Below are 24,028 nucleotides of genomic sequence, written 5' to 3' on the forward strand. Positions count from 1 at the left end.
AAGCTTCAAATTCTTAAGAAAGCTGAAATATGAAAGTTGATCTGAAGTCTAACGCATGCTAACCAATACAAGATGGAGTCTTTTGGCCCCTGAATCCATTCTGATCCCCGTGGTCCCCTTTTCAATGTTTCCATCAAAGCACCAGTCAGAACTTTGGCAGAATTTCCAGGCAGGTTCCTTGGGCTATACTGTGGAAATTCCAGTCGCGTTTTTCGGGATACGCTGCCAGAATTCCTGGATAGGGACAATCTGTTGGAAATTCCATACAGCTTCTTCATACTGTCCGCGTTTCCATACAGGTTGCTCGGGATACTGTGCCAGGATTGCCACACAGGAACCCTGACTGGAATTTCCATATAAATTCCTTGGGATGACACGGCCACGGAGATGGATTAAGATCTCATGGGGTTCTGGCCACCATTTGAGGCCCCTCTGCATCCCCCCCCACTCCCCGCCCACCCCCACAATCCATGAAAGCACAAGTGTGCAGTAAAATGTATGAAGAAATTGGTAAGTAGAATATTTACACACCGCATGAATAATAAAGCAAATGGTATCACAATACATTACGCTGATCCAGCAGCTGTGTGCAGTTTTACCAGGAGCCTCTGGGCACAGGCTGCCCCCCTAGGCCAGTGTGTTAATCTGTCACCCCCTGCACTGCCAGATAGCAATCTGCCTCTCTGCACAGGTCTAACCAATTGGAATATTTCCCCTTCTTGCACCCAAGACTCCCGGACGTCTTAGTAGAGGTAGTATCTAAGGATAAATTCACCAATCCCATGTCTCTGGGGATCTGCACTTGAAGAGAGCATGGGCCCTTGAATTGGTGCTACTGTGTAGCCTCAGCTCTAACCCGGGCTTCCTTTAAGTACAGCTCCCCATTGGCGCCAAGGGAGATTGCTGAATTTGCCCTGCTTTCTCTGACCTCTCTCACAAGCTCTCTCTCGATTTGATAATGGCCAGTGCTCCCATGACCTCTGCTGTCTTGACCTTCCTTAGCTGCAACTACCCCGCTTCTCCTCCCGGTAACTATCCAGTGATTCCTGTTGGGATTTGCACATGTATGGAGGTCAATAAGGACAAGATCTGACTTGAATGTGATGCTCTCCACAGTCAAATAACCCGGTTGACTATCGCTGTCATGAGCTTCCGGCACCCAGCGGAACTGTACTCCAGCAAGAGCCAGCGCCTTCAGGACAGCACGGGAAGCAAGTGTGGAGAAAAACTATCAGGCAGAAAGTGAAAATAAACAGAAAGTACCTTACCTTAAACGTGAAGTTAAATGGAGGATCGAGTTCGCCGTTTGCCTCCAGCTCATCCACTGATTTCAAGTCGTAGCGTGCGGGACTGGAATCCCTGTCACAACAAAGTCAAACCATCAACTGTGCCAGCTGAAACTCTTCTCAAAACAGAGGAAGAATCGCACACCATGCTCGGCATAGTGTGAGAATCGAGAAACAGGGTCACTAATTCAATAACCTGAAGTGTGATGAACTGCCTGAGCATCGCAGAAGCTTCACCCTCAATTTCAAACCCAGCTTATTGGATCCACCCCTTTCACCAATCAAATACAGCTCATTGGATCCAACCCGTCCAATCAAATCCAGCTCATTGGACCCACCCCTTCCACTAATCAGATACAGCTCATTGGACCCACTCCTTCCACCAATCAAATCCAGCTCATTGGATCCAACCCGTCCAATCAAACCCAGCTCATTGGATCCATCCCTTCCACCAATCAAATCCAACTCATTGGATCCAACCCTTTCACCAATCAAATCCAGCTCATTGGATCCATCCCTTCCACCAATCAAATCCAACTCATTGGATCCAACCCTTTCACCAATCAAATCCAACTCATTGGAACTAACCCTTCCACCAATCAAACCCAGCTCATTGGACCTACTCCTTCCACCAATCAAATCCAGCTCATTGGATCCACCCCTTCCACCAATCAAACCCAGCTCATTGGACCCACTCCTTTCACCAATCAAATCCAGCTCATTGGATCCACCCTTTCCACCAATCAAATCCAGCTTATTGGACCCACCCCTTCCACCAATCAGATACAGCTCATTGGCCCCACCCCTTCCACTAATCAGATACAGCTCATTGGCCCTTGTTCCTGCTGGGTTTTTTTTCAGTTGATTTTTTAACATCTAGTATTATGGGGTTTTCACTAACGTACACAATCCGGACTGAACTGAACCCTGCTTTTCAATGAACTTCAGTGTGAACAGTACGGAGTGGAACACCACTGAAATAAGTGTTCCCCACCCATCCCATAACATGAGGTCACACCGTTGTTGAAGTAATTTGCTTAAATACAATTTTTATATAATATTTTGATTTTATATTATTATTTATAGTTAAACAGCAGAGCATACTGCAAGCAGAGAAGTGGAGTTGGTTGGAGCGTAGGAGTGACTGCAGTACAGGGTGAGCTGCTGAGAGATGCAATGTTGAGGTGCGACAGCATCACCACTGGCAGGAGAGTGTATTTACACCGTGACAAGTTTACATAGGCAGTTCCCATTAAAAATGTGGACATGGGAATTTACAGTGGAAAAAGCTGACACAAAAGTATGACAAAAACATCACAGCAGGAAGCAATTTTTTTGTGTATGGAAAGTGCGCATAACCATAAGATTTTTTTTAAATGGCTTAGTTTAGGACAACAACAACAGCAACAACTTGCATTTAAAATAGTGCCTTTAACGTAGAAAATAGTCCCAAGGTACTTCACAGAAACGTAGTCAGGCAAAAGTCGGATGTCAAGCCAAAGAAGGAGATATTAGGAGGCGTGACTAAAGGATCGATCAAAGAGGTGGGTTTTAAGGAAGGTCTTAAAGTAGGAGACAGAGGTGGAGAGCCGGAGAGGTTTAGTGAGGGAATTCTGGAGCTTCGGGTCTAGATGGCTGTAGCTAAAGCAGCATATTGAGGGTGATCTGTTAGACAGGTTGACCTGTCCTATTAGAGTATTCAGAATGAAAATAAAGTACAGTAATTGAGACCTGCTGTGTACCTTATGAGGAGGAGATCCGCTTCATATTTCACGGGAATGTACAGATGATAGGTGTTGTCATGAAGAGTTTCTTCTGCTTCTTCACTATCACTGAATGAGATAAATATGTACATTTTGTGTTAGATAACTGTGGTGCTGCCGAAGTGGACGACCTACTTAATTTCTGTTGCAATGAAACTCAATGCAAGTTCAAGGAACAATGTCTTATCTTTCTATTGGGCACTTTGCAGCCCTTTGGCCTTAACATTGACTTTAACAACTTCAGATCTTAACTATGGCTCTCATTTTCTCTCTGGCAGGAGGGGCTGGCGATGTGGGATGGGTGTGCAGGCATTTCTTCAGATGGGGTAAAGCAGCGAGTTGGTTGTTGGGAGTGGGGGCTTCCCCCTTCGGAACACCGTGCTGTCGAGCTGGTCTGGCTCGCGGTGTCGCCCTGCCTTTTCCCTTCTACCAGGCTCCTGTTACTAGTGCCTTGTTGAGGCCGGAGTCACGCCCGTACCTTGGTCAAGTGTCATTCTTGGCAATGCTGCAAGATGTCGGAGTGATGGGTTAAAGGTCTGGGCCTGCGATTCCCCAGGCAGTGGGCCCAATTTCAACCATGTCACTGTGGAGGCAGTGCCACTGTTCCAAGTCGAAGCCTGGCACTTGACCATGGACCCTTTTCACTTGCTAGGTGGAAGCTAGGATTACCCTGCCTCCGAATATCATTCTGTTTCCCTGCAGAGCAGCATTGAATCCAGGTTTAGCCACCATCCCACAGCTACACAGAAAAAAAGAAAGAACTTGCATTTCTATAGCGCCTTTCACGACCTCAGGACGTCCTAAAGTGCTTTACAGCCAATGAAGTACTTTTGAAGTGTAGTCACTGTTGCAATGTAGGAAACTCGACAGCCAATTTGCACACAGCAAGCTCCCACGAACAGCAATGTGATAATGACCAGATCATCTGTTTTAGTGATATTGGCTGAGGGATAAATATTGGCCCCAGGACACCGGGGATAACTCCCCTGCGCTTCTTCGAAATAGTGCCATGGGATCTTTTACATCCATCTGAGAGGGCAGACGGGGCCTCGGTTTAACGTCTCATCTGAAAGATGGCATCTCCAACAGCATGGCACTCCCTCAGTAAAACACAGAGTGTCGGCCTGGATTATGTGCTCAAGTCTCTGTCGTTGAGCCCACGACCATCTAACTCAGAGGCTAGAGAGTGCTACCCACTGAGCCACAGCAGACAGGCCAGAGGCAGGTGGAGCAGTCTTCCAAAGGCCACAGGCAATGGGGAAACGAACGCTGATGTACTACGAGAAGCGCCATTGCCGAATGTTCCCCACCTGCAGTGTGTGTGGACCAGGACAGTCACTGACATACACAAGCCAGAGAATACTAGAGGCAGATGTTCAATTAATCCTGATGTGTACATAATATTGGACAGCTGTACAAGAAGTTCCATCAGATTACATTTATAGAACGCTAAGGCTTTCTTCAAAATATTAATATTGGTTTTAAACTGGAATCTTGTTTCGAGAGTGAGTCACCTGCTGGCAGTTAGGGCTATCTCCACATTGTCCAGGAAGATGGAACGGCTGAACTCAAACTCCAGTCGAAAAGCCACCTAAGGAGATCAGAAACACATCAGCACCTTGCCAAAAATATAGAACCAGCCAGTAGCAGTAATTCAATGAGCCAGCCCTGCCACTGTCCCACAAGGGACGAACATAGAACACTGGCACGTCAATCTGGCGTGAGCAGGAACAGCACAGGGGAGACTTCGTTGTGCAACCTCCCCACATTCTTTTCGCTGCGTTATAAATCTTCACAGTTTCCAAAAGTAAAATCTTTTTTTTGATTTTTCAGAAAGATCGGGTTGAATCATTAACTTTAAAGCCCAGAAACAGACTATGGCAGCAGCACAGTCGAAGCCTGTACTGTGTAAGAGCCAGAAGATCCTGAGGCAGCTAAGGTTTCCACTGCCGATTTGACTAAACTCTGGCACTCATTACAGTTCCCGTTGCCACGCAGTTGCATTCTTAGCTGCTGATCATTTGAAATTAAATCCAGAAAAAAAAATGACAGGGATTTGTTCCTGCAGCTGACTTTGTCATTCCTGAGTAGGCCCAAACCAATATTAATGGAAAATTCTGGTAACTCCATATGTGTGCAGGACCCCAATCATCTCATGGAGATTGACGTTACATATACAACCACTGTTAAATCAACTTATATCCATTTTTTTCCTATCTAATTTTGTTCCCTCCTTTCCTGAAGGCATTGATGCTTACTACTTATTTAGTCCATGATCAAGATCATCTACTTCCACCACAGTAATACCACCTGACTCTGTCCCTCATCCATGCCTTCGTCACCTCCGGATTCAAATTTTCCAAAACCTCTTCTCCCCCTCGAACTCTACTCCACGTAAACTCCAACTCAGTCAGACCTCTGCCACCTGCTTCCTATCCCACACGGAGTGCTCCTCACCCACCGCCTCGGCCATTGTCCCTTTCCCAACATACCCCGTCACTCAGTTTCACCAGCTTCACAATCTTCATTCCTGTCCACAAACCCCTCCAAGGCCTTGCTCCGCTCCATCCCAGCAACCCTCTTCAGCCCTGTGCCCCTGCTATTGACCCCTGCTCTTTCGTCTCTGGTCTGCTGTGCGCCGTTCCCCCGCCCTCTGTTCCACCATCAGTGGAAGAGCATTCAGCCTGCAGGGCCTCACACGTTGGAACTCTTTCTAAATCTCTCTGCCTTGATGCACCTCTCGCACCTTTAAAAGTCTCCTTAAAACCTACGGCCTAAAAATTCGGTTGCTTTGTGCTTCCTGTTAGCACCCTAAGAGGGCGCTAATGGGGCGCAAAGCAACTAGCGCCCGGGCGGGGCGCCGCCAACGCCTCCCGCGAAATTCAGCGGGAGGTTAGCGGTGGCGGTAACTGTTAGTGCTCCGCGGCGCTGCGCTGCCGGCGATTATGTCATCATCGTGCGCAGCGCCCCACTCGCGATCTTCAGTAGCGCCCCCTGACTTAGGGGCGGTGCTAATTAAAGGGAAGGTGCTGGCCGGCCATTTTTGTTGCTGGCCGCCTGCCAGCACCTGCCCCTATTGCCGTCCCTGGCCTCCTGACCAGCCCCCACCGTGGCGTGCCAGCTGCGCTCCGTGAGCCTGGCACTTCTCTTGAGTGCCGGGCTCTTTTGCCGTCACTCCAATCCCTGGTGTCACAGCTGGGTCCCGGGTCGCGCTGCGCAGGGCCCCCTCCACTTTAAGAAGGGGAGGAAGGCCTGCAGTACCACGGCACGTAGTGCTGAGATATTCCCTCGCAGCGCCCTAAGAGGGAGGTGGGGCACTTCCAGTAGCGCCCCGCTTCCCTCTTGGGGTGCTACCAATAAATTTCGGCCACCGGGGGTGCTAATTTTTTTGGGGCACTAAAAGTAGCGCTCCGGCGAAGTTAGCGCCTCAAAGGGGGCGTGACTCAATTTTCCCCCCGTAACCGCACTTTCCCTAATATCCCCCGACCCGTCTGTGAAGCACTGTTGGGATATTCAACTATGTTGATGTTGCTAAATAGATGTAATGGTTCCACAAGAGCGTTCTGCTCATTGGTGGCTCATTCAAGTGGGCATTCATTCATCATGTTTGAGCCTAGGGAGTAAACGTGGGCAACATATATTTGACAGCGAGGACATCAAAGATGAATAAGAACGTAAAAAATAGGAGCAGGAGTAGGCCAATCAATAAGATCATGGCTGATCTTCTACCTCAACTCCACCTTCCTTCACTATCCCCATATCCCTCGATTCCCTTAGTGCCCAAGAATCTATCGATCTCTGTCTTGAATATACTCAACGACTGAGCCTCCACAGCCCTCGGGTAGAGAATTCCAAAGATTACCACCCTCTGAGTGAAGAAATTTCTCCTCATCTCAGTCCTAAATGGTCGACTCCTTATTCTGAGACTGTGACCCCTAGTGAGCCCCCGAGATATCTGCGCTCCTCTAATTCTGCCCTCTTGAGCATCCCTGATTATAATCACTCAACCATTGGTGGCCGTGCCTTCTGTTGCCTGGGCCCTAAGCTCTGGAATTCCCTGCCTAAACCTCTCCGCCTCGCTACTTCTCTTTCCTCCTTTAAGATGCTCCTTAAAACCTACCTCTTTGACCAAGCTTTTGGTCACCTGTCCTAATTTCTCCTTAAATGGTTCGGTGTCAGATTTTTTGTCTTATAATACTCCTGTGAAGCACCTTGGGATGTTTTACTACGTTAAAGCCGCTATATAGATACAAGTTGTTGTAGTTCTAGACTCACCAGCCAGGGTAAACATCCTCCCAGCATCTACCCTGTCAAGCCCTGTAAGAATTTTATACGTTTTAATGAGATCAGCCCTCATTCTTCTAAACCCTAGGGAATATAGGCCTAGTCTACTCAATCGCTCTTCACAGGAAAATCCCCCCCCCCCCCCCCATCCCAGGTATCAGTCTAGGGAACCTTCGCTGCTCTCGTTCTGAGGCAAGTATATCCTTCCTTAGGTAATGAATGCCAGGTTAGATGTCAGAATGATCTTTTCCCCAGAGAATAGTGGACCTCTGGAACAGGCTGCCGGCTCGTGCGGTGGATGCCGATTCGCTGAATGCCTTCAAGTGAGAGCTGGACCCGTTTCTGGCTGGGGCGGAGATCACCTCGTACAAAAGGTAGACGCTGTATAACATTAATCAGGGTCAGGGTGGTCCCCTGGACTAGTTTCGACTGCCTAGGGAGGTCGGAGAGGAATTTACCAGATTTTTTCCCCCCCCAAATTGGCCTGGGTTTTTATCTGGTGTTTTGCCTCTCCCAGGAGATCACATGGTTTTGGGTGGGATGGAGAATGTATCTATTGTGATACACAAGGCATCGCAACTGTGTGGGACTGGCTGGATGGACCAGAGGACCTTTTCCTGTCTGTCATTGTTCGTACGCTCGTATCATTCTGCCCTCAACTACGCACCTTTTGGTAGGGCTCACTGAATAGCAATCAGGAGGTGGAACACTGGCTGATTGCTTCACCTCAATCACCCGGGAAGGGCTGAGACTATCGGGACGGTCTCCAACTGAAGCCCTGGTTCTCATCAGTTCGTGCAACATGGCCCAGCGATTGAATCTGGAGCCTCCCGAGTCTCTATGGCTTAGTTCCACATCATTTACCCATTAAACCGTCACAGGGCCGGGGGGTGTGGAGGGGGGTGGGGGTAAGGGAATGCTTTGAGTCATAGAATGAGAATTTCACAGCACACACAGGAAGCTTTTAGCATTCTTTGTGATAGGGCCGTCCATGTCTTAATAACTGTGTAAAAATGAATTCTCCGAACCTCTCCCTTTATTCTAATGGTGATGATTTTAAATTGATGTCCTCTAATCACCGACCGGTGGAAACAGTTTCCCCCGATTTACCTTATCAAAACTTCTCATCGTTTTGAACACCTCTATTAGATCTTCTCTCAACTTTCTTTATTCTAATGAAAAGAACCCCAGTTTCTCCTCATATCTAAATCCTCTTACCCCTGGTATCATCTTAGCAAATCATTTTAAAAATTAAATCTTGGGATGTGGGTGTCGCTGGCAAGTCCGCCATTTATTGCCCATCCCTAGTTGCCCTGAGAGGGTGGTGGTGGGCCTCTTTCTTGAACCGCCGGTAGCGGTTTGATACAACTGAGTGGCTTGCTAGGCCTCTTCAGAGGGCAGTTAAGAGTCAACCAGCCTTTCCATGGCCTTGACATCTTTCTTAAAGTGAGGAACCCAAAGACAGCCATCTCTAACTTTTTTAAAATTCATTCACAGGATGTGGGCGTCGCTGGCAAGGCCGGCATTTATTGCACATCCCTAATTGCCCTCGAGAAGGTGGTGGTGAGCCGTCTTCTTGAACACAACTGAGTGGTTTGAATACAACTTGAATAAAGCTGAGCTAGGCCATTTCAGAGGGCAGTTAAGAGTCAACCACATTGCTGTGAGTCTGGAGTCACATATAGGCCAGACCGGGTAAGGACAGCAGATTTCCTTCCCTAAAGGACATTAGTGAACCAGATGGGTTTTTACAACAATCTGGTAGTTTCATGGTCACCATTACTGATACTAGCTTTTTATTCCAGATTTATTTAATTTACTGAATTTAAATTCCCCAGCTGCCGTGGTGGGATTTGAACTCTTGTCGTCGGATCATTAGTCCAGGCCTGTGGATTACTAGTCCAGTAACATAACCACTATGCTACTGTACCCGTAACTGCGGCCTACCCAATGATTTGTATAGGTTTATCAGTATCTCTTTGCTTTTGCACTCTGTCCCTCTGTTTATAAAACCCAGGATCCCATATTCTTTGATTCCAGGTCTGGATTACGACATATTTATCGGCCACCTTTTGAAATAGACTTTTCTTACCTTGGACTGGGACCTGAACACTGGGTAAGCGATTGTACACACTTTGCTGTTGTGCCATTTTTCCAAGTTGATGCAATCAATTTTCACTTCGGTATCATCCTGAAACAAGGGAGGGACAGTTAGGGAGCAGAGGGAGTAGCGATGTGGGGTAACCAAAAATACCGTTCTGCAGCAGTGTGACTGTGCTCCATCGTACCGTACCAGACTGTGAGGTACTACGCGCCACACGGCAAACCCCTCCCCCCACCCCCCCACACACCAGCTGTGGTGTTACGGTGAGGTGAGAAGACAAAAGGGAGGCACCTAAACATAGGGAAGGGGCTGACGATTAAATGACACTGTGCCGCATGGGTACTATAGAACAGCACTGGCAATGGGTGGCGAACAGGTCATTAGTCTGCTGGCTGAGAGACCAGTGAACACAAAGGGGAACCCGAGAGGGAAAAGAAATGATCTTAGAAATTAGGCAAGGTAAATTAAATGTTAATTTTAGAAAGGTCTTTGTTCCAAAATAATTGCACTGTGTGGTGCGACCTTGCTCCTTCCAGACTACGATGGCCCTAGGTTCAAGCCCCAGCCTGTGCTGTTAGCTCACCTCAACCAGTGTCATAAATCTCATCATCGAGAAACTACCTATGAAATAACACTGGATGGCCAGCTGGTGGCGCCGTCCAAGGAGTATAAATACTCGGGCGTGGGCCCAGCTTGCCAGGGACATTTTGTAAGACAAGGAGCTAGTGAAATACAACTAGACCTCCATGTTCTGAAACAAGTTGATTAAAGCCTTGCTTTATGCTCAAACCAAGTACGTAGTGAGTTTTATTACGTCAACCAGCATGGCACCAGTGGCTACAACTGGCCTTAGCATGCCTGGAGTGGGGGTTTGGGGAGCGGGAAAATCAGCCAGCACTATCCATGGGCCCCTGCGTGTGTATGGATATTGGGTGAGGGCAGGATGGGGGTTGGTCAGACCGAGTGACCTGTCAACACTCACGGTCCTGGCTCACTCACAGAGTGGTCACCCGGATGAGGTATCAATGGATTGGGAGCAACAATGGGACTGTAGCCTTTGTTAAAATTAATTCCTGGGATGTGGGCGTCGCTGGCAAGGCCAGCATTTATTGCCCATCCCCAGTTGCCCTTGAGAAGGTGGCGGTGAGCCACCTTCTTGAACCGCTGCAGTCCGTGTGGTGAAGGTGCTCCCACAGTGTTGTCAGGGAGGGGGTTCTGCAAACGTTGCTAACTTCAAGGATGGAGGGAAGAAAATTTAGAAACAGCAAATGAATTTCATTTCTTGTCCTAATGTCAGCGACCCTCCAGATAAACGAGTGAAAACCTTCATTTGTAAAACGGGTGCAGTGCCATCATTAATTTCATTTCACTTTTACTTTTGTGGCTTATTGTCCGACTCCAATATGATAAGTTGATAGGGTATGGGCCAGTTGGGCGGAATGGCCTCGTTTCTGTGCTGTACAGTCTATGGCTGAATGTTGGCCACAACACTGTGGTCTTTCTGTCGCGTGCGTCATCCCATGGCAAGCATTGCACGCCACAACCAAAGGGTTGTGCACTATGCACACACATTGAAAACAACAGCTGCATCAAACAGTGCAACTGTCAACCTCCCCCCCTCCAAGTACCCAGCACCCCTATAAAACCTTTCAGAGACCAATCCACAAGGCACAGTTTTAAATTACTCAGCACTTGGCAGGGGCATTCTATTAGTTAGGATTCAGTGCATGTGGCTAAGTTGTCTTCATTTTACCCGATTATAATAATGCTTATAAAATTGACCTATTTAAAGGAGAACGTTCTTGCCAGTGAAGGGGATGGGGGGGAGTGTAAGGGATTGACCATAGCATCTATGGTAGTTTATAACCAGCAATGAGTTCTGATCACTTTGCGTTACCAGCGAGCAATGAGCAGCATGTTGCATTGGCCCAGCGTAGGTGCTCGCTCGCCCGTTCACTGGCTGATGTCAGCAGAGTGACTCCCTTCAGTGACTTCTCAGCATAAGATGTCAGATCTCCACGAGGGAGCCCGGGAAGGATTTAAAATGAGGAGTTCTCCTGTCAAGTGAGATAGTTTAAAAAAAAAGTTGTACTGAAGAGGAGAGCGAGATATATTTCTGTATTGCAACAGCGCCCCAAACGGTAGTCCCCTTGGTTAGAAAGCAATCCATTCCTTCAAGGTCAAGCTGACTTTGCTCAGGAATGCATCACAAAGCCCACGTGAGGTCTGTACATGAATTTGTGCCCAGGTTTTTAGCACTGCTTTGTTTTTGTTCGTGTTCTTTGATTGCAACACACTGACCAACATTACAGACAGAATTCCGCATCTGTGGTATAATCGACATGGTACATGGCGGTGGTAAGTGAGCTTTACTGAGTGGCTGGGGTTGTGGACAATTCCAGGTGGTGAGGTGGTTTACTGTAGAATCGGAGCCTGACCAGGGGGAGTGGGGGGCTTGAAGGGCCGCTTACCTTCTGCGTGAGAGTTGCAAACTGCAGGTTCCTGGAGACGGTGACATTGAGGACGGCGCCATACGCGTTCTCCCGCTTATTCTCCAGCCAGGCATCCACAGAGAGTCTCCTCCTTGTGTTTTTAACAGTGAAGGGAAATTGGCTGAAAGGTAGACAAGTGATTGGTTGTTTAGGCGCCAGATCACATCACCAATGTTTTATGATACTTCTGACAGGTGAATTGTTTCACAGTACAATACAATTCAACTAACTCTGGCCAATGCGTGACCTGTGCTGACCACTTTCAGAATGCCAGATGATGAGCCTCATTCTCTGCTAATTTCCTCCATAAATGGCAGCCGAGGCCACAGCTCGCTTTAACCAGTTTCTCTTACAATTTAAAAGGAACAGCAGCAATACGGTAAAGTCTTAAATAGTAGTCGCCATGGCTCACTGGGCGAATGCACCACCTGCTATTCTCCGAGGTTCAATCCCTGGTCTGTGCCGAGTTATCTGATCGTAGCCTCGTGACGCTAGCGGTGGTACAGTTAGCCTTAGCGTCCCTTTTCTCGGGAGGGGAACCTACATCAGCCAGGGTTCCCACTCCTGAACATTAACCAGTGACCCATGCTGTGCGCATACATGCCGACATCAGGCGAGCGCAGGATCAGACTCCGCTGCGAGGTTCCCCACAGTCGAATAGCCGGTTGATCCCTATTGTCTAGGCCCAGACGTGAAGAATGGCCACCTGGCTGAAGCACCGGAGGGCTGCAGGGCTGAGCAGGAGTCAACGCCTTTAGCAGGGGAGGGGAGGGAAGAAAACTGCATCTACAAGGGCTTCATGAGAGCCGCCGTATTGGAATCTCATGATTTGGCCCATTACCGTATGAAAAGACATAGAGCTCCTCCACCATATCATTTACTATTTACTCACCTGGAGCCATAAATATCGGTGCGAGCTCTCAGCACCAGGTCGGGCACACAGTGTTCATCTTCTCCACAGTCGCTCCAGAAGCCAAGCTGCATTGGAACCAAGAAGAAACTGTAAGCCAGACCATTCTCGATATATCCATGATCTACTTATTAGAGTGGAGCAGCTCACTCAGAACAAATCTGTAGCGCTCAAGTACCCCCAGGGCAATCAACTTCTAAAGGGCAGAGGGACACAGCACACCGATGCACCATGGGATGGTTCTGTTCAGCTCTTGACCGCTGCCACTCCACCATAAACCTAGCGTCAACAGACTATTTGACTGTGAAGTGCCTCGCAGTTAAAAAATAAAATAAAAAGACTTGCATTTATATAGCGTGTTTCACGACCTCAGGATATCCCAAAGCCCTTTAAAGCCAATTAAGTAATTTTGAAGTGTAGTCACTGTTGTAATGTAGGAAACACAGAAGCCAATTTGCACACAGCAAGCTCCCACAAACAGCAATGTGACGATGACCAGATAATCTAGTGATGTTGAGCGAGGGATACTGGGGATAACTCCCCCGCTCTTCTTCCAAATAGTTCCATGGGATCTTTTACATCCATCTGAGAGAGCAGATGGGGCCTCGGTTTAACCTCTCATCCAAAAGACGGCACTTTTGACAATGCAGCAATCCTTCAGCACTGCACTGGGAGTGTCAGCCTGGATTTTTGTGCTTCAAGTCTCTGGAGTGGGGATTTGAACCCACAACCTTCTGACTCAGAGGCGAGAGTGCTACCCACTGAGTCACAGCTGACACTGCAACCCAGTCCTTCTCCCTGCTGATAGGTGGGACCGCGGGGATGAGTTTTCCTTATCCCAGACGCAGTGATGGGAATGCCCTCACTGCTGCCCCAGGGAATTCCACTGGTGTCCTGGCCAACATTCCACGATCAAAAAACACAAATGAACCAGTTCAGCTCATCACTGTCTCTGGGATGTTGCAGCTGCAAAAATGGCTGCCATGTGCGGGCAGTTAACAAGCCCGCTGTGCATCAAGGACAATGCGGAGTCCTTTGAGACATTTCAAAGAGTCGTCGAAGTCACAGAATCACAGAAACCCCACAGTGCAGATAGAGGCCATTTCGGCCCATCGAGCCTGCACCGACACATATCCCACCCGATCCCCGTAACCCCTACACCAACACATATCCCACCCTATCCCTGTAACCCCACGTATTTAATCCCCCTAACACTAAGGGTCAATTTATCATAGCCAATCAACCTAACCCGCACATCTTTGGACTGTGGGAGGAAACCGGAGCACCCGGAGAAAACCCACGCAAACACGGGGAGAATGTGCAAACTCTACACAGTCACCCGAGGCCGGATTCGAACCCGGATCCCTGGCGCTGTGAGGCAACAGTGCTAACCACTATGCCACCGTGCTGCCGAAGTGTTATATAAATCCATGTATTACGTACAAACTAAGATCAGCTAACTCAGCGCAAACTGGGATCAGACCTGGGATTTTCCTAGTCTGTGGGGCATGGTGCCACACCACAGTGTGGTTATAAATACTGAGCCATCAGGCGAGTGATTAAAGAACACAGAATTCATGTCAGACATCAATCACACGCGGCTGTATAATTCAGGCACGGGAAGAGGGGAGAAAATGCAAAGTTGGACATTTGCCTCGGTTGATGAAATCAGCTCAATTCAGCCTGAAACACTTTAGACTCTGGCACCTGAGCCTCTCAATCAGCCAGTAGTCAGATAATCTGGGCTGGAGGGGGAACCACCTGCCTCACGGCTGAGGCGATGGCTTGAAGAGCTTCCCAGTGCTGAAGCCCTTCCACAAACACGCTCGCTTCCTGCGTTGGGACAATCCATATTCTCTTCTAGCGAGCGAGAGCCACACGTTGCAGCCTTGTGGTGAGATCATGTTTAGGGTTAAGCCACCACTGGAGACCGAGGCTGATTTCCCTTACAGAAGGTATCACATGCACTCGTGAGCTTTGTGCTGAGCTGCCCTTCTGTATTACCAAGTCGTAGCGGGGGTCGTCGGAAGTTAGCGAGCTGCCAAAAGCAGGGAGTCCACGTTGAATTTATCGCATGCCATGAGGTTTAATTCAATTTGAGTGTTGGAGCTTGTGCCTGAATTAATTACTCATTGAAGTTTATTAGTCATTTAAAAAAGGAATTCTCGGGATGTGGGCGTCGCTGGCAAGGCCGGCATTTATTGGCCATCCCTACTACAATGGAGTGGCACTTCAGAGGGCAGCTAAGAGTCAACCACGTTGGTGGGGGACTGGAGTCACATATAGGCCCAGATCGGGTGAGGACGGTGTGATGAAATATGCCATTCATCACTCATCTGTATTCTCTGTGTGTGATTGTGCCTGTGACTGTGGTTTAGTTTCAGTTTCATTTCCCTTACCTCAGTTCCATTTCCTCACCTGTATTTTATTGTGTGTAGGGCTCCGCCCATACCTGGCCCCTACTTAAGCAGGCCCAGCGTGTCTCACATCCAGTACAGCCGACCTCTGGATGGGAGACACTTCTCCACTGTGTGTTACCTTCTAAGTTAATAAAAGCCTTGCTTTGTTCAGTTAACATTGAGTCTCGGATTTATTGAGGCACATCAGACGGCAGGTTCCCTTCCCTGAGGGTCATTCGTGAACCAGTTGGGGTCTTACAACAATCCAACAGCTTCATGGTCAATTTATTACTGAAAAAAGCTTTTTTTTTCAATCCAGCTTTTAAAAAAAACTGAATTCTATTTTCCAAACAGCCACGGTGGGACTGGAATTCACATTGCCAGGATTATTAATCCAGGCCTAGTTAGATTACCAGTCCACTAACATAACCACTACACCACCACGCCCTTGTTTCAAGAGTCAAACTTTTATGTGCAGCAACATCCTAAATATGCTTGTGACAGTCTCCTCTGTTTAGTACTCTTAGTGAAATAATAACATGTTCCGCCCCACATCTGAGCCCTGGTGTACCATGCCACAGAGCAATGTGACGTGTGCCCACGCCAGTGTGCTGGGGGAGAGAATGCGATCACGCTGTCAACCAAAACATAATTTCAGTCACACAGTCGCTAAAAGGAATCTGTAAAGTGCAGACCACACCTCTAAATGTAATTAAACACAACAACAACTTATATTGATATAGCGCCTTTAACATAACAAAACATCCCAAGGAGCTTCACAGGATCATTATCAAAAAAAAATGTAATTTATCACCGAGCCATATAAGGAGATGTTAGGGAGGATGTCCAAAAGCTTGATTGGCACCCCATCCACCAGCTTAAACATTCACTCCTTCCACCACCGGCGTACCGTGGCTGCAGTGTGTACCATCTACAAGATGCACTGTACCAACTCGCCAAGGCTTCTTCGGCAACACCTCCCAAACCCGCGACCTCTTCCACCTAGAAGGACAAGGGCAGCAGGCGCATGGGAACACCACCACCTGCAAGTTCCCCTCTGAGTCACATACCACCCTGACTTGGAAATATATCGCCGATCCTTCATCGTTGCTGGGTCAAAATCCTGGAACTCCCTCCCTAACAGCACTGTGGGAGCACCTTCACCACACGGACTGCAGCGGCTCAAGAAGACGGCTCACCACCACCTTATATTCGCTGGAGTTTAGAAGAATGAGAGGGGATCTCATTGAAACTTATAAAATTCTAACAGGACTAGACAGACTAGATGCAGGAAGGATGTTCCCGATGGCGGGGGAGTCCAGAACCAGGGGTCACAGTCTAAGGATAAGGGGTAAGCCATTTAGGACAGAGATGAGGAGGAATTTCTTCACCCAGAGAGTGGTGAACCTGTGGAATTCTCTACCACAAAAGGCAGTTATGGCCAATTCATTAAATATATTCAAGAAGGAGTTAGATATATTTCTTAAGCCTAAAGGGATCAAGGGATATGGGGAGAAGGCAGGGACAGGGTACTGAATTTGGATGATCAGCCATGATCTCATTAAATGGCGGAGCAGGCTCGAGGGGCCGAATGGCCTACTCCTGCTCCTATCTTCTATGTTTCTCAAGGGCAATAAATGCTGGCCTTGCCAGTGACGCCCACATCCCATGAACAAATTTTAAAAAAGGTAGGTTTTAAGGAGCATTGTAAAGGAGGAGAGAGGGTTAGAGAGGCAGAGAGATTCAGGTTGGGAATTCCAGAGCTTCGGACCGAGATAGCTGAAGGCACGACCGCCAATGGTGGTGCAATTAAAATTGGGGATGTTCAAAAGGCCAGAATAGGTATCATAAGTGGCCATTATATCACCTACCGTGGCTTTGGCTGAGGTTGGCCAACCATCATCTAGAACTGGGCCATAGTCTGGGTCCAAGAGGCCAAAGTCCAATATAAACCCAATGGGTCGCACATAATCCATTGTATCCTGGAGGAAGAAAACAGTTCAGGGGCAGATTTGGATATGCACAACAAATACAAGAGCTAGCAAAGAATGAGAAGGCCTGAGTTTAGCAGAGCCAGAGATAGAATGAAAGAAAGAAGTTGGAGTTTTATCATGATTGGTCACATCCTCAGGACATCCCAAAGCACTTCACCACCAATGAATTACTATTGCCGAACAGTCATTGGTGTAAGCAGACATGGCAAAGTCCCCCAACTAGCAAATGGGATGAATGACCAGTTAATCTGTTTTTGGTGGTGTTGGTTGAGAGAAGAATGTTGGCCAGGACTCCAGGAGAACCACCTGCTCCTCTTCAAATAGTGCCGGGGGGATCTTTTACACCTATCTGACTAGCGACGCAGGGCCTCAGTTTAACGTCTCTTCTGAAAGACGGGACCTCTAGCACTCCCTCAGTACTGCACCGAAGTGTCAGCCTAGATTGGAGCGTGGTTGTGCTGGAGTTTGTTGATAATAATGTGACAATTCAATCAATACCGTTCAGTACACTCCTCCGTGCAAGCCCCGTGTAATTACTGACACTGTTAGGACCTGTATCTCCACCTGCCTATGGCTCTGAATGGTCCAATGGTGATGCTGGGTCAAGGGTGGCTGCTTTACCCATCTCCTATTATTGAGAAACCAAGGTGAACGGACAAGGTCCACAGTGGTGGACACCACCAAGGTTGAAAAAAGGAAAGCAGAAGACGAGGTCAATCAGGTTGAAGTGCTTCGTGATGCCAAGCTAATTGGTTGTAGGATGATGGGAAGACTGAAGAAGGTGAGGAATCTCACAGTGTTTAGGTCTTGAGAAAGAATGAGGAGAAAGTGTGACCAGTCTTGATTTCAACACAGTGAGGATACAGGGAGAAGGAAGAACATGCAGGATGGTTGAGGAGGAACAATGGACAGGCCGATGCCTGGTACTTACTAGGACGTGAAAATTGAATTGATCGCATGTCTCTAATTCAGGTTCCACGCTGATGTTACTGTGGACGTACTTCTCAAAGTTGTCATCAAAGAGTGCTCTGGGAGTGTATCTGCGCTCGTCAATGGAAACGTTGTACCTTATGACTGAATAAAAAACCGGAATCATTATTCCATTTTCAAAACTCAACCCGCTTTTTGTACAGCGCAGTCAGGCATTGTTTTGCTCAGCTTTCCGAGCAACATGCTGGGATCTAGAAACACAGGAAAGAGTTGCTTGTTCGAGCTCACAGAACCAGAGGGACCTTCACCAGACAGCCGTGCATATTGGGAAATCGCAGCCGCACTTACTAACCGTTAATTATCCTTAAACTGTAAACTGTAAGGAGAGGCTAAAACCGTCAGCTGACGGGGGCGGGGGGGGGGTGTGGGGTGGGGTGAGGTGAGGTGGTCTACTGGGTCAGCACATGTGCTTTCATCTCTGGGACATGGGTTCAAATCCAGTTCAGACTAATGGCAGGAAACATACTTACTGTAAACACTCTACATGTAATGAGTTTAGGTGATTTCAATCTAATTCTCAGTAGACACAGACCCACAGCTCAAATCTGTGCCCATTTTGCCATTACTTGGCACTAAGTTGGCAAGTTAACTCAGAGGGGTCCACAAGGAATGGCTAGTGCGGAAAATATCACACTGGTACAGTAGAGAGTTCCCTTCTGAAGTTGAGGTTAAGGCACATTGATAGGAAAAAGAAAGAACGTGTATTTATATAACACTTTTCATGGCCTCAGGACATCCTAAAGCGCTTCACAGCCAATGTAGTACTTTTGAAGCGTAATGTAGGGAAAAGCAGCTTTTCATTTGAGCACAGCAAGGTCCCACAAACAGTAATTACATAGAGAATCTGTTTTTAGTGATGCTGCTTGAGGGATAAGCCAAAGAGAACTACAGGAAACTTTGGTTTATCCGGAGGTTAACTGTCCGGAATGCTCGAGCCACCGGCAAAATTCAGGAGTCGGTTCAGTAAGTTTTTTTTCTTTTCGTTGCTTTTTTTTCCACCAGTCAGGCTCTGCAAGGTCTAGCTAAAGCTGTTGCTTAGCTACAGAGACGCTTGCAAGCTACGGCCGACTGTTTAGAAGCTGTTGCTGGGTTTGTTGCTAGATACGGAGCTCAAAAGCTTCCGTATGTTTTAACATTAGCGCTGGTTTGTCCGGCAGTTTTGATGGGACGGCAACAGCTCGGTCCCGTCGGTGCTGGATAGCACAAAGTTTCCTGTACCCTGCTTTTCTTTGAAAAGTGCCATGGGATCCGTTACATCTACCTGAAAGGACAGACATCGGTTTAACATCTCCTTCAAAAGACAGCATCTCCAACAGTGCCGCGCTCCCTCAGCACTGCACTGGAGTGTCAGCCTGGATTATGCACTCAGGTTTCTGGGAGTGAGGATTTGAACCTATTGCCTATCTAACCTCCAAAGTGAGAGTTCTACCACTGGGCCACAGCTGACACCTAGGGCGATTTAACCTGCATCTAACTGTGCTGTATTTGATCTGGACGTGCCTGAATGGGGAAGTGTGCCATTCACAGCACTAACATCCTCACTTATCTGTTGAGTTTTATCAGAAACAAGAGTTAGTTAGCAGCCTACTCGGTCGTACAGTGGTGAAGTGGCAACTAACACAGAAACAGACAGAAAAGGAAGCTCAGTTGTCATGTCCAAAAAGGAAATACAGTAAACAGATTCCCAATTCAGCAAAAGCAGAGGTATAAAGGTTGATTGAGAAGCCAGGAGGGAGGTGAGTCAATGTGACCCCTGCATAATAACCTGAAAACCAGTGCAAGCTCGGTGGGATGAATGCTCCTTCCTCTTCAACCCATCTCGTACTGTGGTGAACACCAAACCAAAGCTGGGAGGTGTGGTATATTTTGTTATTGAGAATCCTTTTCTGAAGGGCAAAGGTCCCTGGTGGGGGACACCACCAAGCTTCAAAAAGAGTCGAGGTTAATTCGAGAATGCCAAGCTTTATTCGCCTTCACATTTCAGGAGGAAAGACTGAGGGAGGTGAGGAGAGGCACCACCTCTGGGAAAGAATGAGGTAGCGTAGGAGACAGTGAGATGAATCTTGATATGAACACAGTGATGAAAAAGGAAGGAGGAGGAACGGTTAGGATGGTGCATGTGGAGTGTAAGGACAGATCTAGAAATGAGAGGAGAGCTTAGACCATTAATGGTTCAGAGAATGTGCAACCCTAAGTCTGTCTCTCCTAATTTCTCATTTTGGAGAGCTATGAAAATTAATTTGATTGAGGTTATAAGATAATGAAGTGAATAGATTGTGTTTGAGTTGACAGTTTGTTCCAATTAAATAGGTTAGGGAGGATTAGGGGCCATAAATTTAGGTTGTGTAAGGCCAGATCTAGGTTAGTTGTCAGGAGGTGGTTCTTTACCCAGAAAATAGTGGACCTCTGGAACAGGCCGCCGGCTCGTGCGGAGGACGGCGATTCGCTGAATTCCTTCAAGCGAGAGCTGGACCTGTTTCTGGTTGGGGTGGAGATCACCTCATAAAAAAGAGAATAGAATTCTGCATAGAATTATCAGGAATTTCCCAGACTCTTCCCCCCACCCCCCACACCCAAATTGGCCTGGGTTTTTAAAAATCTGGTTTTTTTGCCTCTCCCAGGAGATCACATGGCTTCGGGTGGGGTAGGGAGTTTATATATTGTGATACACCAGGTATCACAAATTGTGTAGGACAGGCTACATGGACCAGAGGGTCCTTTCCTGTCCACCATTGTTCGTATGTTCGGAAACAAGGTTAGCAGAAATTGAAATATGCATTGATTTATCGCTCTGCGATAGTGTCGCACTTACCCAAGGTGTCGTTCTGAAGTCCGGGCGATTTGGCTGTGACTGTGAAACAGATAAACACAGACATGCAGCTGCACTCTTTGCCATTTCTCTTGCAATCCTTGTTGAAAATGTTGATTTTCGCTGGTTCGAACCTTATGCTGGCATTCACCTGGATTATACTGCGAGACCTGAGGGGAAAGGATGACATGGTGTGGGTTACCCGGCACCTCAGGAGCAACAATATCCTTTACGTTGAACGGCAGATCCAACAGGAGTCAGGTTAGAAGACAAATGCTGCATTGTGAGGTCAGAGGAGTCTTGTTTTTTTTAATTCATTCACGGGACGTGGGCGTCGCTGGCAAGGCCAGCATTTATTGCCCATCCCTAATTGCCCTTGAGAAGGTGGTGGTGAGCCACCTTCTTGAACCGCTGCAGTCCTTGCGGTGAAGGTACTCCCACAGTGCTGTCAGGGAGGGAGTTCCAGGATTTTGACCCAGCGACGATGAAGAAAAGGCGATATATTTCCAAGTCAGGGTGGTGTGTGACTCAGAGGGGAACCTGGAGGTGGTGGTGTTCCCATGCACCTGCTGCCCTTGTCCTTCTAGGTGGAAGATGTTAAGTCCGTGAATGATTTAGACACGGACTAGCAGGAGTGAAAACAAAGAGATGTTTACTGGTGGAAGTCCATAACGAATCTAAACAACAGAGGCTCTCTAGCGCCTTTTATACAGCGGTGGTCACTGCCGGTACTGCAGTCTGAGACCAGTTGTTCTCTTAAAGGTACATACACAACAGAAGAGGTCGCGGGTTTGGGAGGTGCTGCCGAAGAAGCCTTGGTGAGTTGCTGCAGTACATCTTGTAGATGGTACACACTGCAGCCAAGGTACGCCGGTGGTGGAGGGAGTGAATGTTTAAGCTGGTGGATGGGGTGCCAATCAAGTGGGCTGCTTTGTCTTGGATGGTGTTGAGCTTCTTGAGTGTTGTTGGAGCTGCACTCATCCAGGCAAGTGGCGAGTATGCCCTCACACTCCTGGCTTGTGCCTTGTAGATGGTGGAAAGGCTTTGGGGAGTCAGGAAGTGAGTCACTAGCTGCAGAATACCCAGCCTCTGACCTGGGTCAGATTACCACTTGCTCGCCATTTTCAGAGGAACTTACAGGCAGGGCGGGAGATGGGTGGGGCACATTAAATAAGGGCGCTGCAATGGACCAAGCAGATTGGCGTGGCATCGCACTGTGTCATTGGGTGGACCACAGTTTTCAACATGGCACTTTCCCAAACTCAGCTGTGCTGTCCTGGGACAAGTTGAGAGTAGAGTCCTTCCCCCAGCGCAGGAGGAGCTACATTAAACAACTTGGACTGAAATCAGCTAACCCACTGCAGACTAGGAATCAAACGTTGAACCCTCCCTGACCTGTATGGGATTACTACCGCACCAGGCGGTCCATTTAGCCACTGAGCCATTCGGGCTCGGTGCAGGGAATCGATTTAAATGAAGCGAGCTTATAGGAGAGACGGTTATGGCAGGATACACCACAAAGAGTGCTGATAATTGTGAATGAACAAATCATTGATGAAACACTTAGCAAATATATAGATTAACAAACCACAACTGAACAGCACTGCCGAGTGCTCCCACTGCCAGATCCACCAGCCCGTCGTCATTCATATCCAATTGTCCATGAATACTGCGACCAAAATAGAGGAGTCCAGAAGTGATCTCTGAGGCGCCAATCCTCTGTAAAACAGCAAATACAGAAAGAGGTGAGTTCATTATATTGGCCAGGGCTGAAGTGAGTGGCCACATGCTGGGTTCCTTTTATTTAAATGAAGAAAGCAAGTGATGGGCCAAGGGAAATATTGCAGCACACCACCTAGGCTGAAAAGAGAGATTAAAAAGATAAACAAAGGGTTGGATTACACAGGATATACAGCACAGAAACAGCCCATTCGGCCCAACCAGTCCATGCCGGCGTTTATGCTCCACTCGAGCCTCCTCCCGTCTTTCCTCATCTAAATCTATCAGCATAACCCTCTATTCCCTTCTCCCTCGTGTGCTTGTCTAGCCTCCCCTTAAATGCATCCATACTATTCATTTCAACCACTCCCTGTGGTAGCGAGTTCCACATTCTCACCACTCTCTGGATAAAGAAGTTTCTTCTGAATTCCCTATTGGATTTCTTGGTGACTATCTTATATTGATGGCCTTTAGTTATGCTCTTCCCCACAAGTGGAAACATTCTCTCTGTATCCACTCTATCAAAACCTTTCATAATTTTAAAGACCTCTATTAGGTCACCCCTCAGCCTTCTCTTTTCAAGAGAAAAGAGACCCAGCCTGTTCATCCTTTCCTGATATGTATACTGTCGCATTTCTGGTATCATCCCTGTAAATCTTTTTTGCACCCTCTCCAGTGCCTCTATATCCTTTTTATAATATGGTGACCAGAACTGTACGCAGTACTCCAAATCTGGCCTCGGGCGACTGTCTGTGTGGAGTTTGCACATTCTCCCCGTGTTTGCGTGGGTTTTCTCCGGGTGCTCCGGTTTCCTCCCACAGTCCAAAGATGTGCGGGTTAGGTTGATTGGCTATGATAAATTGACCCTTAGTGTTAGGGGGATTAAATAGGTGGGGTTACAGGGATAGGGTGGGATATGTGTTGGGGTTACGGGGATCGGGTGGGATATGTGTCGGTGCAGGCTCGATGGGCCGAAATGGCCTCTATCTGCACTGTGGGGTTTCTGTGATTCTGTGGTCTGACCATGGTTCGATACAGGTTTAGCATAACTTCACTACTTTTCAATTCTATCCCTCTAGAAATAAACCCTGGTGCTTGGTTTGCTTTTTTTATGGCCTTGTTAACCTGTGTCACTACTTTCAGTGATTTGTGTATTTGTAGTCTGAGATCCCTTGGTAGTGATTAAGTGACACCACGCTTGGTTGTAAAGTTTTGCAAGAGGTAGTGAAGAGACATGACATGTGGTGAGTGTAGCGTGCTTGGGAGGAAGAGGTGACT

The 24,028-nt window shown here is 47.7% G+C and overlaps 1 protein-coding gene across 1 annotated transcript in view; it reads right to left on the bottom strand.

Annotated features, from left to right (window-relative positions):
- The window catches only part of LOC147099952 (integrin alpha-11-like), a 181,354-nt gene that overhangs the window by 25,695 nt on the left and 131,631 nt on the right, over positions 1-24,028 (bottom strand). Inside the window, exons 15-24 of the mRNA XM_085968480.1 lie at positions 22,620-22,750; positions 21,035-21,201; positions 18,164-18,306; positions 17,110-17,220; positions 12,822-12,907; positions 11,909-12,050; positions 9,426-9,524; positions 4,564-4,640; positions 3,029-3,118; positions 1,269-1,359 (exon numbers count right to left, since the gene is read on the bottom strand). Coding sequence (XP_085824606.1) covers positions 1,269-1,359; positions 3,029-3,118; positions 4,564-4,640; positions 9,426-9,524; positions 11,909-12,050; positions 12,822-12,907; positions 17,110-17,220; positions 18,164-18,306; positions 21,035-21,201; positions 22,620-22,750 — 1,137 coding nt within the window. The remainder of the gene's footprint in view (positions 1-1,268; positions 1,360-3,028; positions 3,119-4,563; positions 4,641-9,425; positions 9,525-11,908; positions 12,051-12,821; positions 12,908-17,109; positions 17,221-18,163; positions 18,307-21,034; positions 21,202-22,619; positions 22,751-24,028) is intronic.

This window comes from Somniosus microcephalus, chromosome 27 (assembly GCF_052327205.1).
Source record: "Somniosus microcephalus isolate GS21.2 chromosome 27, FLI_Smic_1.0, whole genome shotgun sequence".
In the NCBI taxonomy this organism is placed as follows: domain Eukaryota; kingdom Metazoa; phylum Chordata; class Chondrichthyes; order Squaliformes; family Somniosidae; genus Somniosus; species Somniosus microcephalus.